This window comes from Juglans microcarpa x Juglans regia, chromosome 2D (genome assembly GCF_004785595.1).
Source record: "Juglans microcarpa x Juglans regia isolate MS1-56 chromosome 2D, Jm3101_v1.0, whole genome shotgun sequence".
Lineage (NCBI taxonomy): Eukaryota > Viridiplantae > Streptophyta > Magnoliopsida > Fagales > Juglandaceae > Juglans > Juglans microcarpa x Juglans regia.
In genome coordinates, this window is record NC_054596.1 from 35,152,945 (window position 1) to 35,167,182 (window position 14,238).

Sequence of the window (14,238 nt, forward strand, 5' to 3'; positions counted from 1 at the left end):
GTAAAGTATATATTATAGAATTGAATCACAAGCATATGATATAAACCTGATGTCCTGTAAGTTCAAAGCAAGAAAAACCTCATTGGACAAGCTTCAAGCATAAAGAAGAGACGCAATTTAGCAGATCTACAAATTTCCATCTGAAAGAATTTGTTGGGTAAAAACAAAACTAGCACACATCGAAGATGAAGGTTTCATTACAGAGCAATCCAAATAAACTTGTAAGAAAAACTAGATGTCCTACAAGTTCAAAGCAAGAAAAGCCTCATTTGACAAGTTCCAAGCACAAAGAAGGGACCCAGTTCACCAGATCTACATAAATTCATCTTAAAGAATTTGAAGGGTAAAAAAAAAACTAGCACACACTGAAGTTGAAGGCTTCATCATTATAGAGCAATCCAAATAGCCATATTTTAACAGTTAAAAACTTTTAACTGTTAAAATATGGCTATTTGGATTGCTTTGTAATCATTAAGCCTTCATCTTGGGTGTGTGCTAGCACCGAATGATGAAAACCCTTAAAAAATTTAAAATATATATTTAAAAAAAGAGCAAATTGAGCAAAAGATGAGCATCAACAATCCTTTCCCACATGCTCACAGATCACCATGTTTATCATTCATTGTTCATAGATAGGGAGAGAGAGAGACTTATTGAAAGGCTAACAATGAGACAGATGGCGGTGAGAGATGGCTGCCAAAGCTTGAAATAGCGGGATGTGAACGTGACTCACATTTTTTGGAAGGTGTTTCAAAAGTGTTGGCTAGGGTTTCCCATGAGAGAGAGAGAGAGAGAGAGAGAGAGATCATGGGTAGGGGGAGTCTGGGACTTAAAATTAAAAAGCTGAAGACATTTTTTTTATACAAACCCGGAAATACCCGAGTCTGGACTAGCTATGTTCAGTTTTTACAATGCGGGTTCTGACCCGGATTTGATCAGGCCGAAAATCGTAACTAGAACCCGGTTATTCATGTTCTAGACTAGGTCGAAAAAAAAAAATAACTCGGATGAACAGTCTTAAATTTTCTTATTAGTTATTGCTTGGTATCCACATCAAATCAAGTTTGACTAATCTTTCATAATTTAACATGTAAATAAACAGTCGAGATTAGTTAATTAATAAATGGATTTAAATTCATTTTTCCACTGAACATATTTAATAAATTTCTTTTAAAATACCAAATTCTATCGCATATATTTATATATATATATATATATATATATATATATATATATACACACACATACATACTAGTAAAGGGCAACATGCGCTACACGTTTTCCCTTTGACCAATTTTGTTATGTTTCAATTTTTTACCTCTAAACGGACAAAATTCTATCTATATTTTTAAAATTTTTTTTCTTGTTTACAACACATATTATACACATCATCTGTATAATGTTTATAACTATAATACGACTTACAAGAATCAATTCACAACTATGTACAAATATTTTTAAAGTATATATTACAAGAGCGATAAGTATTTTGACGGTTCCAAAACAAATGGACCATTAAAATAATGTTTCACAAAAACCATAATTCGTTGTTTTTTCTTTTATTCTTATTCCCATGATCCTTCTTTTTCTCCGTTCTCTTTCTCTTTTTTTTTTTTTTTTGTCCATCAAAAGGGCTCAGGCTTCACTCGCTTTTCTAAGGTCCGATCATTATTCCGATTGTTGAGCCGTTTGAATTCCTCAATAAACCATAGTATCTCGGTGATTGCTTGATTAATATTTTCTAGGTACTCTAAAATGGGGAGCTCGGGCAAGCTCATGACGATCTTAAGTACGATTCTCTCCAGAGGAGGTGTTGTGCTCTTCTGCTTGGTCATTAGGGTTCTCGTCTACGCCTGTAACAACTTCTATCATTCCGGGTGATGAATAGTAGTGTAAACTATCATAGTGAGATTTTAAGAAATCTCTACAACTAAGTAGTCAACATACAATAGATTATCACAAACATATACAAGTAAACCATAAATAATAGCAATCTATAGATAAATGAATGCATGGATTTATGTCCATGGCGGTGAATGGAAAATATAAGTACAGAGAAATAAAGAGATGAACACATGATTTACGTGGTTCGACATAATGCCTAGGTCCATGGGTATTTGGGGAGGAGAAAGCCACCATAATATTCTTGTTTACAGTCTCTCATGGTCCTTCATATCTCACTGTACAATAGTGATGCTGAATATAACTTTACGAGAGTAATTTCTGATAGTGGCTTTCGAGTGTAGTTGTTCCCGAGTGGATAGTGTAACACCCCGCATTTTAGTGTATTTTTACTAAAGGATTATTTTTATTTATTTAAATTTTATTCTCGTATTTTAAAATTTGTTGGATTTTTAATGAGTTTATTTCTATGATTTTAATTGGTGGAAATTAATTTTTATGTGCTTTCTTAATATTTATTTATTGTTGTGCATTTAAATTGTTTTTCATATTTAATTAATTACCGTGAGATTTAATTATTTCAATTTGACTTTACCATTACGTTTAAATTATTTTATTTAACTTATGGTTTTAAAATCGTTTCCGTTGGATCATTTTCGTGACCCAAGTTATGAGGATTGGACCTCATTTCTTTTCCCTCTATTTTTCTTTTCCTTTTCTTTTTCTTTTCTTCTTTTCTTTTTTTTTCTTTTCTTTCTTTTTCTCCTGCTGGCTTTCCTTCTCGCGCGCGACTCTTCCTCTCCCTCTCTCTCTCTCTCTCTCTCTCCGTCCGTTCTTCCTCACCGCCCAGCCCTCCGCCGTCGCGCCGCCGTGCGCGACACCGCCCGTCCGACCAGCTCCCCCTCCCTCCGGTGACCTCACCTCCCAAATCTCAGCCCCTACCTCGCCGCCGGTAGCCCACACGCGCCCCACGAAGCCGCGGGCCACCTTCACGCCAGCGCCGCCGTGAGCCGACGGTGGCCTTCACCGCCCAGCCCGCTAGCTTCCCCAGCCGCCGGCGACCTCACCCCACCAACCTCACCTCCATCCGTGCCGCCGTTAACCACCAGTAGCCCTTCGAAGCCGCGACACTCTTTCCGCCGTTGCGCCGCCGTCGCACCACCATTGGCCACCATCTTCCTACCACTTCATCCCCGGCCTCTTGGCAACCCATTGGACCCAACCCCAGCTTCGATCCGTCACCGGTGAAGCCCCACCAAGTCCATCTCCGATTTGCACTTTTTGGCCTAAAACCACCTCTTGCGCCGCCACCCACGGCAAACCACCACCACCACTAGCTTCACCGACCTCCCTAGGCCCTACCCTATCAATCTTGGGTCTTCGTTTGTCCTCGTTGAAAAGTTGGTATTTGTGACCCACGGCCACAGTGTATTTTACACTGTGGTGTTGCTCAAACGTCGCCTTTTTCAACTTCGTGATCCTCAGAAAATTATTATATTGCACTGTAAGTATTTCTCCAAAGAACTTTCGTAATTTAAATGTATTTTTGCACTAACCCATTTCACTGTGTTTTTGGCATGCCGGACTGAGTCCGAGGAGTTCGGGGGTCGGATGGATTTGTGATTGGAGTTGTTTGGTTGATTTGGTTGAATTGGATATTTGTTGTTGATGGGTTGGTTAGATTTGTTGGTTTGGATATTGTGTTGGTACATGTGCATTTCATTATTTCATGCATGATCATGTTTGTAAAAGAAAACTGGGTTTTCGTGTATTGCATTCATGTTCATGTGCTTTGAAAAGCTATGATTTTATGTGTTAATATTTTTGGTGCGTGTGTATCACGACCCCAAGCCGAGATGGGGCATTAACTCGGTGGAGCTCCTCTGGTTACTCGGGAGCGGAATATACTGAGTAACGTCCCCTGGATTGTCGTCGGGCGACAATGGGTTCGGACGAGATGGTCTCGTGCCGACTCCGTGGTCCTTCTGCTGGCGGGGACTAGAGGATGTCTGGCCACGTACGCGCTGGGCGCGGAACTGGGCATCGCTCGTTGCGTAGTGTGGGTGCTTGGCCATGTACGCGCTGGGCGTGGAACTGAGCACCGCTGCGAAGCCAGGACGTGCGGATGGTCCATAGGGGAGACCATGGTGCATATGGAAATAATGCATGGTGCATTTGGGATTAATGCACTATTTTCTGGGAAAATAGTGCGAGTTGATTTTTGGGTAAATCATTTTCTGGGAAAATGTTTTACGGATAATTTGGACCAAAATGAGATTTTGGTGTGTGTTGGAAAATTTATCATTTTCGGGGAAAATGATGTTTTGTGAAAAAATGCATGTTTTCATGTGCATGCATGTTAGTTGCATTTAATGCATTTTATATTACGTTGCTGTTTGGGTTATACTTACCTGCGATACCATTTTGTGGTAACGCAGATTTTGATGCTGATGAGGAGAAGGAGGGCGAGCCTGAGGAGACGGCTCCGCCTGAGGAGTGATCTGGGATCACTCGTTTGTATATCTAAAACTATTGTAAATTATTTTATGGATGACTGTATAATTGCTATTTAAATCATTACTGATGTTTGATTGTAAATAAATTCTGGTACTTAGTTGACTATCCGCTGCGTTATTTTATTTGAACACTGTCGCATGTACACACACTGGCACTTCGTTGGGATGTGTGACCGTGTTGTCACCATCCTGGCGTCTCGATCCCTGTGTATTTATATAAGGGGGATTGGGGGCGCCACAGATAGTCCCGAGTCGAGGGGTTGCGATGCTGACTCCCGAGCAGGTGGCTCCCAATTAGGTGGTTCCCGAGCAGAAGAGTCCTGAGCCGAGGGGTTACGATGGTGACTCCCGATCAGGTGGTTCCCGAGCGGAGTAATTTCTGATGGTGGCTCTTGAGTGTAGTTGTTTCCAAGCGGATGAGTCCCAAACTGAGGGGCTGCGATGGTGACTCCAGAGCAAGTGGCTCCCGAGCAGGTGACATCCAAGCAGGTGACTCCTGAGCAGATGGCTCCTGAGCAGGTGGTTCCCAAGCAGAGTAATTTCTAATGGTGGCTCCCGAGTGTAGGTGTTCCCGAGCGGATGAGTTTCCTCGTGTTTCCTCTTCACAAATTATCAGCTGCTCGTTACGTGTTTCCTCTACACAAGAGTGCTGCTTGCTAGTGGGCAGTTGCTGCCCACACAGAGTACCGCTCGCCAGTCACCAGTTGCTGACCACTCGAAGTGTTGCTCGCCAGTTGCTCAACGCACAAAATGTTCCTCTCTGGTTGCTCTCTCACATGGTGCTGCTTGCTAGTTGCTCGCCCACAAAGTTCTGCTTGCCAGTTACTCACCCCATGAAGCAGCTTGATAGACCGTAGCTTGCCGCTCACTTCCAGTCGCCGTCTAACTCGCCACCAAAGCTCCTCGCCAATAGTACTCACAGCTATAACTCCACTGAAGCTCATTGCCAACAGTCCTCGCCACTACGAGTTACTGCCAGTTACGTGTTTCCTTGCCATAATGGGTTTACTCGCCACAGGGACTTCAGTTGTCCGTGCATGGATTGCTCGTCGAGAGGTGCAGCTCGCCAATTGCTTAACCACGGGATTCTGCTCGCCAGTTACGCAATGTACAGAGTGATCCTTTCCAGTTGTTCTCCTACACGGTGCTGCTTGCCAATTGCTCACCACACAAGGTATTCCTCGCCAGTTGCACACCACGCAGAGGGCCCCTCGCCATACACATTATTTTCAATGCCATTCGCATGAATTTTACTCAGTGATAGTATGAAGAAAAAAAGAAAAAAAAAAAAGAGCTAATTGACTTGAAAGTGAACTCGTTAAAGACAAAGAATTTTCATTGCTACAAAAGCACTCAAGGATGAACAATTTCCCCATGCAAAAATCATTCAGCAGCAAATGATTTCAATCAAGACAATTGCTCTGGCTTGGCTCCCTCAAATTTGTTATTTTATTTTTACTAACGAAGTGGATTTTTTGAAAGACTTTTCCCACGAAGCTCTTCAAGGTTCCACAAGAAACTTGGCTGCTACATGTCGTGGGATCGTACTTCACTAGAAATGAATCACATGGTGCAAAGCACCAACAATGAAGCGGATCTCGGGCTCCACTTGTGCATCTCAATTTATCTTCAGCAAAATAGGTCATTCGGTATCACGGGCTCCACTTGTTCATATCTCATTCTTATTTATTTTGCCTCTCGGTTGATCTTTATTTTTCCTATAGATCTCAACACATCTTCACATATTAGATTTGTTATTATCTCAAATTTGAAATCTGAGATGTTAATATTGTTTGTTTGTCAGATGTGCAGATTTATTTCTATTTTTTTCTTCTATTGTAAATCTGTACATAAATGAATGGATGTTGGTTTCTGTTGCCGTTTTTTTTTTTTCTTTTCTATAGATCTCAACACATCTTCACATATTAGATTTGTTATTATCTCAAATTTGAAATCTGAGATGTTATTGTCTGAGATGTTAATATTGTTTGTTTGTTAGATGTGCAAATTTATTTATTTATTTTTTGTTATTATCTTAAATCTAAAATCTGAGATGTTATTATCTGTGATATTAATAAGTCGAAGTGCAAAATATTTGGCAAACCTGTTTAGACGATTTTTTTTTTTGGTAGATGCAATTTCTAATTTTGACGTTATTATTTGTAGTTGTAATTTTTTTTTCTTTGACGCTTGTATTCCTATTATGTTATGAATTTATGTTATAATTTTTTAGATTGTAAGTATTGGGCTTGGAATTATTAAGCTAAATTTTTTTGACAATTCTATTTAGGGATATTTTTTTTTTTAAGTTTGTAATTTAAATTTTTTTTAACATGCATGTGTATGTACTATTTCATGAAAGCATAGAAAAGTTCATATTTAATTGAGCACAAAAGCAAACGGTAGCATACCGAGTTGATTATGAAATCCACAAATAAAGAAGTATATTTCACAAATAATTCAGAACCCAGAAGTGAAGAAATAAATTTGTGAAAGTTAGAACAACGAGAGGACCAAATTTTATCAGCTGCAAATAGTAGAAAATAAAGAAGATGACAATCACTTTTATACTAAGCCACAAGCGATGAAAGCGGTGGAAAAAAAATAAGAATAGAATCAGATAAGAGCTGCGGAAGTGGTGGGAAAAAAATAACAACTGGAGAAAAAAATTAGTAGAACCTAAGAGAAAACCAGAACGTAGTAGAAGTCAAGGACAAAGCAGGAAATGAATAAAAAGTGGATGGCAAAATTAAGAAAAATGTTTAATCTAAATCAATCGGTGCAAATGGTGATAAAGAAGATAAGAATTGGAGAAAAAAATTGGCAGAACCCGGGAAAAAACCAGAACGTAGTAGAAGTCAAGGACAGAGTGGGAAAATGAATAGAAAGTGGAGGGCAAAATGGGAATAAATTGTTATAGGACACAACAAAAAAAGAAAACGAAGGGTAAGACTGTAAAAGTGCGTACAAAAGATAAGAAAAATTAAGGACAGAAAGGAAAAACAAATATAAAAGTAGGGGCGAAATTGGTATAAATGTTAGAACTAAAACATAGAGGGAAAACAAATATAAAAAGCTATTGATATAACTGAGGAAAAAGCTCCGGAAGAGATAATCTCAATGGGAAATCAGAAAAACAAGAAAACCAAACAACAGCCAACAGAAATGAGGGCCAAAGTGGGAAAACGAATTGAAAATGGAGGATAAAATTAAAAAAAAAAGATAAATTTTTTTGACAATTCTGTTCAGGGACAATTTTTTTTAGTTTGTAATTAAAATTTTTTTTAACATGCATGTGTATGTACCATTTCATGAAAGCATATAAAAGTTCATATTTAACTGAGTACAAAAGTAAACGGAAGCATACCGAGTTGATTCTGAAATCCATAAATGAAGAAGTAAATTTCATAAATAATTTAGAATCCAGAAGCGAAGAAATAAATTTGGAAAAGTTATAACAACGAGATGACCGAATTTTATCAAATAGCAAACAATATAAAATAAAAAAGATAACAATAACTTTTATACTAAGCCACAAGCGGTAAAAAAAGAAAAGAATTAAATAAGAGTTGCAGAAGTGGTGAGAAAAAAATAACAATTGGAAAAAAAAATTGGCAGAACCTAAGAGAAAATCAGAACGTAGTAGAGGTTAAGGGCAAAGTGGGAAATGGATAAAAAGTAGAGGGCAAAATCAAGAAAAAATGTTTAATTTAAAACAGTCGGTGCAATCGGTGCAAACAGTGATAAAGAAGGTAAGAAAAAGATAGCTAAAAAATGAAGAAAAAAAGATAAGAGTAAGAGCTGCTTACTTTGTCGACATTGGCTCTTATATTATATAAGATATATAAAACCTCATAGATTGGCTTGAAACACGAAATAAAAGTTCGGCTCTCATTGTACTGGTCTATGTGGCCTCGGTTGTTCTTAGCCATAAAACAAAACGTCTTTGCGCGCGATTGGTCTATGTGGCTTCTCCTCGATACTTTTGAGATCTCTTCGATTCTTGAAAGGTTACTCCGCACTTCATGCATTCAACACACCTTTTGCCCCAAAAAGCACACGTATCGGTCTTGATTCGGATCAAATCTGCTTCCTTCGCCGTCACCGACGACATGCCCGCTGGCAAGCTCATGTACCCGCCCGAGCAGGAGATTAAGGAGGCGGAGGAGGAGGAGGGATGGGTGTGGACTCAAATAAAGACCGAGGCTCGTCGCGATGCGGAGGCGGAGCCAGCGCTTGCGAGCTACCTGTACTCGACGATACTGTCTCACTCTTCGCTGGAGCGCTCGCTATCGTTCCACCTTGGGAACAAGCTGTGCTCTTCCACTCTCCTCTCCACTCTCCTCTACGATCTCTTCCTCAACGCCTTATCCTCTGATCACAACATCCGCTCCGCCACTGTCGCCGATCTCCGCGCCGCCCGCGTCCGTGACCCCGCTTGCGTTTCCTTCTCCCACTGCCTCCTCAACTACAAGGGCTTCCTGGCCTGTCAGGTACCTTCACTGAATGTATCCGATCAGTGTTAAGCGCTCTTATTTTTCTCCCATCTAGGGTCCTAATTGAAATGGATGGCATAGGGGTTTAGATTCAGCAGTATGATATTTCTATGAAGTTGGGGTAATTATGTATATGATGTACTACTTGTCAGGCTCATCGAGTGGCTCACAAGCTGTGGACGCAGTCGCGGCGGCCACTTGCTCTGGCGCTCCACTCCCGAGTCTCCGACGTATTCGCGGTGGACATTCACCCGGCAGCGAGGATTGGGAAAGGGGTTCTGTTTGATCACGCAACAGGCGTGGTGGTGGGCGAGACAGCTGTGATTGGGAACAACGTGTCAATCCTGCATCATGTCACGCTAGGTGGGACTGGAAAGGTTGGGGGTGACAGGCACCCCAAGATTGGAGATGGTGTGCTGATTGGAGCGGGCGCAACCATTTTGGGGAATGTAAGGATTGGGGAGGGGGCAAAGATCGGGGCAGGCTCGGTGGTTCTGATTGACGTTCCGCCTCGGACCACAGCAGTAGGGAACCCGGCAAGACTGGTAGGAGGGAAGGAGCGGCCGGCCAAGCATGAGGATGTGCCTGGGGAGTCCATGGATCATACTTCCTTCATCTCAGAATGGTCAGATTATATAATCTGAGAGTTAGTCTTGATTTGTATTACATAGATAGCTGTTATGTAGTTGAATTCTCCTACTTTTAAATGGTTTTGAGTGGAAGAGGCCTTTGGGATTGAGGCTGGCTTTGTAATGTTAAATCCTAATGACCTTTTATGGTAACAAATTGTTAAATGAAGAGAGAATGCTTTCCTGAATATTCATGAATTCTATATATCGATGATGACATTTACAAGAGCCATGCACTGCTTATATAGGCACAGGTGCCATGAGTGCTTGATGAGCAAAAGTAGAAAAAGGAATATAAGTATGTTACAACTGATTCAGTAAAATACAAAAATAAGGAATTTTGGAATCTTCTAGAGCTGCTGATGTGGATTGTGCAGCTTGGCATTTTCTGGATGTGCAGCCTCTGGTTTTAGGTTGATACGCCCCCTCGAGTCAAATGGGGTGTCAATCACATTTAGGCTCGATCGGAGAGAGAAGAATCGATCAGCAACTAATGGTTTTGTGAAGACCTCAGCAAGTTGATTTTTGCTGCTGCAGAATTGAACTTGTAGTCTTAGCAACTACTCTATCTTTGACAAAGTGAAAATCCACATCCATATGTTTGGTGCTGGAGTGATAGACAAGATTTGAGCTCAAGTATGTGGCTCCCAAGTAGCACACCATAGAACAAATGGTTGTGATAGTGAGAAACCAAGGTCCTTGATCAATGTTTGCAGCCATATGAGTTCAGCAGTGGTATTGTCTAGAAACTTATACTCAGCCTCTGTACTGGAACGAACAACAGTGTGTTGCTTCCTAAAACTCCAAGAAATTAGGTGATTACCCAAAAAAATATAGAATCCTCCTGTAGATCTCATATCATCAGGGCACCCTGCCCAATCAACATCTGAATATGCATGAAGGGTGAAGCCAGATTTTTTTGCTAAAAAATAACCCATGATTAATTGTAGATTTTAGATATTGAAGTATTCTTTTGACTGCTGTCCAATGGGTATTTTTAGGATCATGCATGAATTGACAGACCTTATTAACAGCAAATGACACATCAGGTTGAGTTAAGGAAAGGTACTGTAAACTGCCAACTATGCTTCAGAATAAAGTGGCATTTTGAAAAGAGGGTGCATCAAACTTGGAGAGCTTGGTAGAAGTAGACATTGGGGAGGAAATTGGTTTAGAACCAAGCATACTGGCTTTCTTTAATAAGTCAGAGATGTATTTTCTTTGTGATATAAAGAGACCATCTGAAAGATAATCAAGCTCTAATCCAAGAAAATATGATAAGGATCCCAAATCAGTCACAAGAAAGGCTTATCCTAGAGAAACAATTAATCGTTCAACAGCACTTGAGGATGACGATGTGATGATCATGTCATCAACATACATTAGAATAAAAATGCAGAGATCATTTTTGTGTAACACAAATAGAGAGTGATCCCCCTTGGAAGCCGAAAAACCATAGTCAATGAGCCATGAACTTAACTCTGAGAACCAAGCTCTTGGAGCTTGTTTAAGACCGTAAATGACCTTATGTAATTTACGCACAAAATCAGGTCGCATAGGATCAATAAATCCTTTTGGTTGTTGCATGAATACTGTCTCAGTAAGATTTCCATGAAGAAAAGCATTTTGTATATCAATTTACCTAAGACACCAACCTCTAGCAATGGCAATAGACAAAACTAGTCTAATAGTTGAGGGTTTTACCACAGGGCTGAAGGTCTCGGTATGTCAATACTGTGTTGCTGGTGAAAGCCCTTAGTCATGAGTTTGGCTTTTCGCCGGTCATGGATCCATCTGGTCGTAGCTTAGTTCGAAACACCCACTTGCAACTAGGGCTGTACAGGAACTAGCCGGACCAACCGTCTCCGACGTGGACCGGTCGCCAGATTCAGGAACCAGCCAAAACCGGTGAAGAACAGGTCGGCGGGCGAGAGGATTTGAGGGAAAACCGATGTTGGCGGTTCGGCGCCGGTTTGAACCCTTGGAAAACTGCTAAATAGGCCGATCCTTTTTTTCTTTTTTTAATATATGTATATAAAACGGCGTTGTTTCACTTAAATGAGTGAAACGACGTCATTTTTAAAAGTGGAAGTTAAAAAAAAACATATAGAACGGTGCTGTTTGTCTTTAAACCAAACGGCGCCGTTTTGAATTAGGTTTCATTAACCCCCCCCCCCCCCTCTTCTTCTTCTTCTTCTTCCTCGCGCATCTTCTCCTTTCTCTGCAGCCCTAAACCCTAAGCTTCTACTCTCACTCGAAAATGGACGCGGCATCCCTCCTCCATCATAGAGACGCTGACGGCAGACCGAAGAACCGAACCGAGCCACGTCGAGACCGATAATATCTGTTTTCTCTCCCCAATCGAGCGGTTTCGGCCGGTGCTGAGCTCTCATGGCAGACGTTGGTGGGGTCTCGGTTTTGTGCCGAAATCGACGTCGAAACCATCGGTGTACACCCCTACCTGCAACCAACAACATTAGAAACAAAGGAAGAAGGAACAAGGGTCCAGGTTTTTGTTTTGACTAGGGCTTCGAATTCTTTGGACATAGTAGCCTGCCATTCGGGAAATTTGGATGCAACAGAGAAAGAGGAGGGTTCATCTGGTACCATGATAGTGGTTATGAAGCATTGACGAGTTGGGTATGGAACTGTGCCGTAGGTAGGAATGCGAGGTTTGGAAGAATTAGTTTTTGACCTAGTGATGATTGGGGATTGGTGAGGAATTATCTGTGTAGGATGAGAAGACGTTTGAGACTCTGATTCAATGGGAGAAGAGAGAAGAGGTGAGAAGTTATGGTTTTTTGGAATGAGGTTCGGGGAAGAAGTCGATGGAGTTTGAGAGGTAAATGAAGTGTGTGCGGGCTAGGTATGGGAGTGAATGGACAAAGGGATTTGAGAAGAGGGAGTGGGCTGAGAGGGTTGAGACGGCCCACGGAGATTAAAAGGTGGAGGTCCAAGAATGGAATTAGGGAAACAAGGTAAGTGTGCAGTTTGTGAAATGGGCTTGTGAGTAGTGATGTGTTTTTTGTAGGGAAAATTGTTTTCATTAAAAATCACATCGCGAGAAATATACATTCTATTTGTGTATTAATCAAGACACTTGTTCCCTTTGTGAGAGGGACTATATCCTAGAAAAATACATGATGTGGAACGAAAACTAAGTTTATGACGATTGTAAGGGCGTAGGTTGGGCCAACATTCACAGCCAAATGCTTTTAAAAAGGAATAATCAGGAGGTTTATGATACACCATGAAATAAGGGGAAAGATTATGCAAGACAGGTGTGGGAAGCAAATTTATAAGATAGGTGGCGGTTTCAAAAGCATCATCCCAAAAAGAAAAAGGAAGAGAGGCTTGAGCTAAGAGGGTGAGGCCAGTTTCAACAATATGACGATGTTTTCTTTCAACAAGACCATTTTATTGATGTGTATGAGGACATGAAAAGCGGTGTGTGATACCAAGAGTGTTGCAAAGATTTGTAAGGGGTCAAATTCACCCCCGGCATCAATTTGTGTAGTAATGATTTTGGTATTGAAAAATCATTCAGCAAATGTTATAAAAGATGTAAAAACAGCAAGCACATCTGATTTATTTTTTATGGGAAAGAGCCATGCAAATCTAGTGAAATGATCAACAATAGAAAGATAATATTTAAATCCTCTTCTGAAACAAAAGGGGCCGGGCCCCATACATCAGCCCATAACATGTTTAAGGGCTTTACAGATTGCGTGGAGCCCGACGAAAAGGGAAGTTGATGGATTTTAGCTAAAGGGCAGTGAGGACAAACAAAGTATTTGGGAAATACGGCAAGCAGGTGGAACACAGAATTCTAGAGACGGTTTGAAGAGACAGGTGTCCAAGCCTTTGATGCCAACGGTGCAGAGAGGCTTTTTCACCCAGATGAGCAGATGGAGATGAAGGTTGTAGAGGCGACGGAAAGCAGTAGAGGCCATACGCGTTGGACTGCTGATGAGGAGCTGCTTGGTCTGATTGTCCTTTACCAGAAAATGGGTTGCATGGAATTCAACAAAACAAGAGTTGTCAACACAAAATTGTAAAACCGAAACAAGATTCTTGGTTATTGAAGGTACATGAAGAAGATTATGTAATGAAAAATTAGAGGAATTGATTGAGAGGGAGGAGTCACCAATATTTTCAATTTGAAGGCCAGTTCGATTTCCAACTCGCATTTGTTCATTACCAGTATATGGTTCGGATGAAAGATTGAGGCGGGATAAGTCATGTGTGATGTGGTGCGTGGCTGCACTTTTCGGGTACCATGTGGAATCAGGAATGGCACAAGGAGAGAAGTAGTTGGCAGAGAAGGATCAGGGAGGGTCATATTGGTATGCATGGTCAAACCAAAAATGACATTGCAGAGCTACGTGACCTGGTTTACTACAAACTTGGCAGATGGGACGGTTTGGTTGGTTGGGTGAAGAGAAATGGGACTGGTTATGTGAAGATCTTCCTCTGTTTGTTACAACTGATTCAGTAAAATACAAAAATAAGGAATTTTGGAATCTTCCAGAGCTGCTGATGTGGATTGTGCAGCTTGGCATTTTCTGGATGTGCAGCCTCTGCTTTTAGGTTGATACAAATCGACTAAGCTAATGATTTCCCCGTAATGTTTTCATTTTTGTAAATATCAGTTTTATTGAGACAAAATAGTTGTAGGGAAACTTCCAAGAGTGC

At 40.9% G+C, this 14,238-nt stretch overlaps 1 protein-coding gene across 1 annotated transcript; it reads left to right on the forward strand.

Annotated features, from left to right (window-relative positions):
- Positions 1-8,353: 8,353 nt before the first annotated feature.
- Positions 8,354-9,731, forward strand: LOC121250417 (serine acetyltransferase 5-like). Its single transcript, XM_041149550.1, has 2 exons — positions 8,354-8,911; positions 9,067-9,731. Exons 1-2 carry the CDS (start codon positions 8,444-8,446, stop codon positions 9,556-9,558), a joined length of 960 nt encoding a protein of 319 aa, XP_041005484.1. The 5' UTR covers positions 8,354-8,443; the 3' UTR covers positions 9,559-9,731.
- Positions 9,732-14,238: the final 4,507 nt, after the last annotated feature.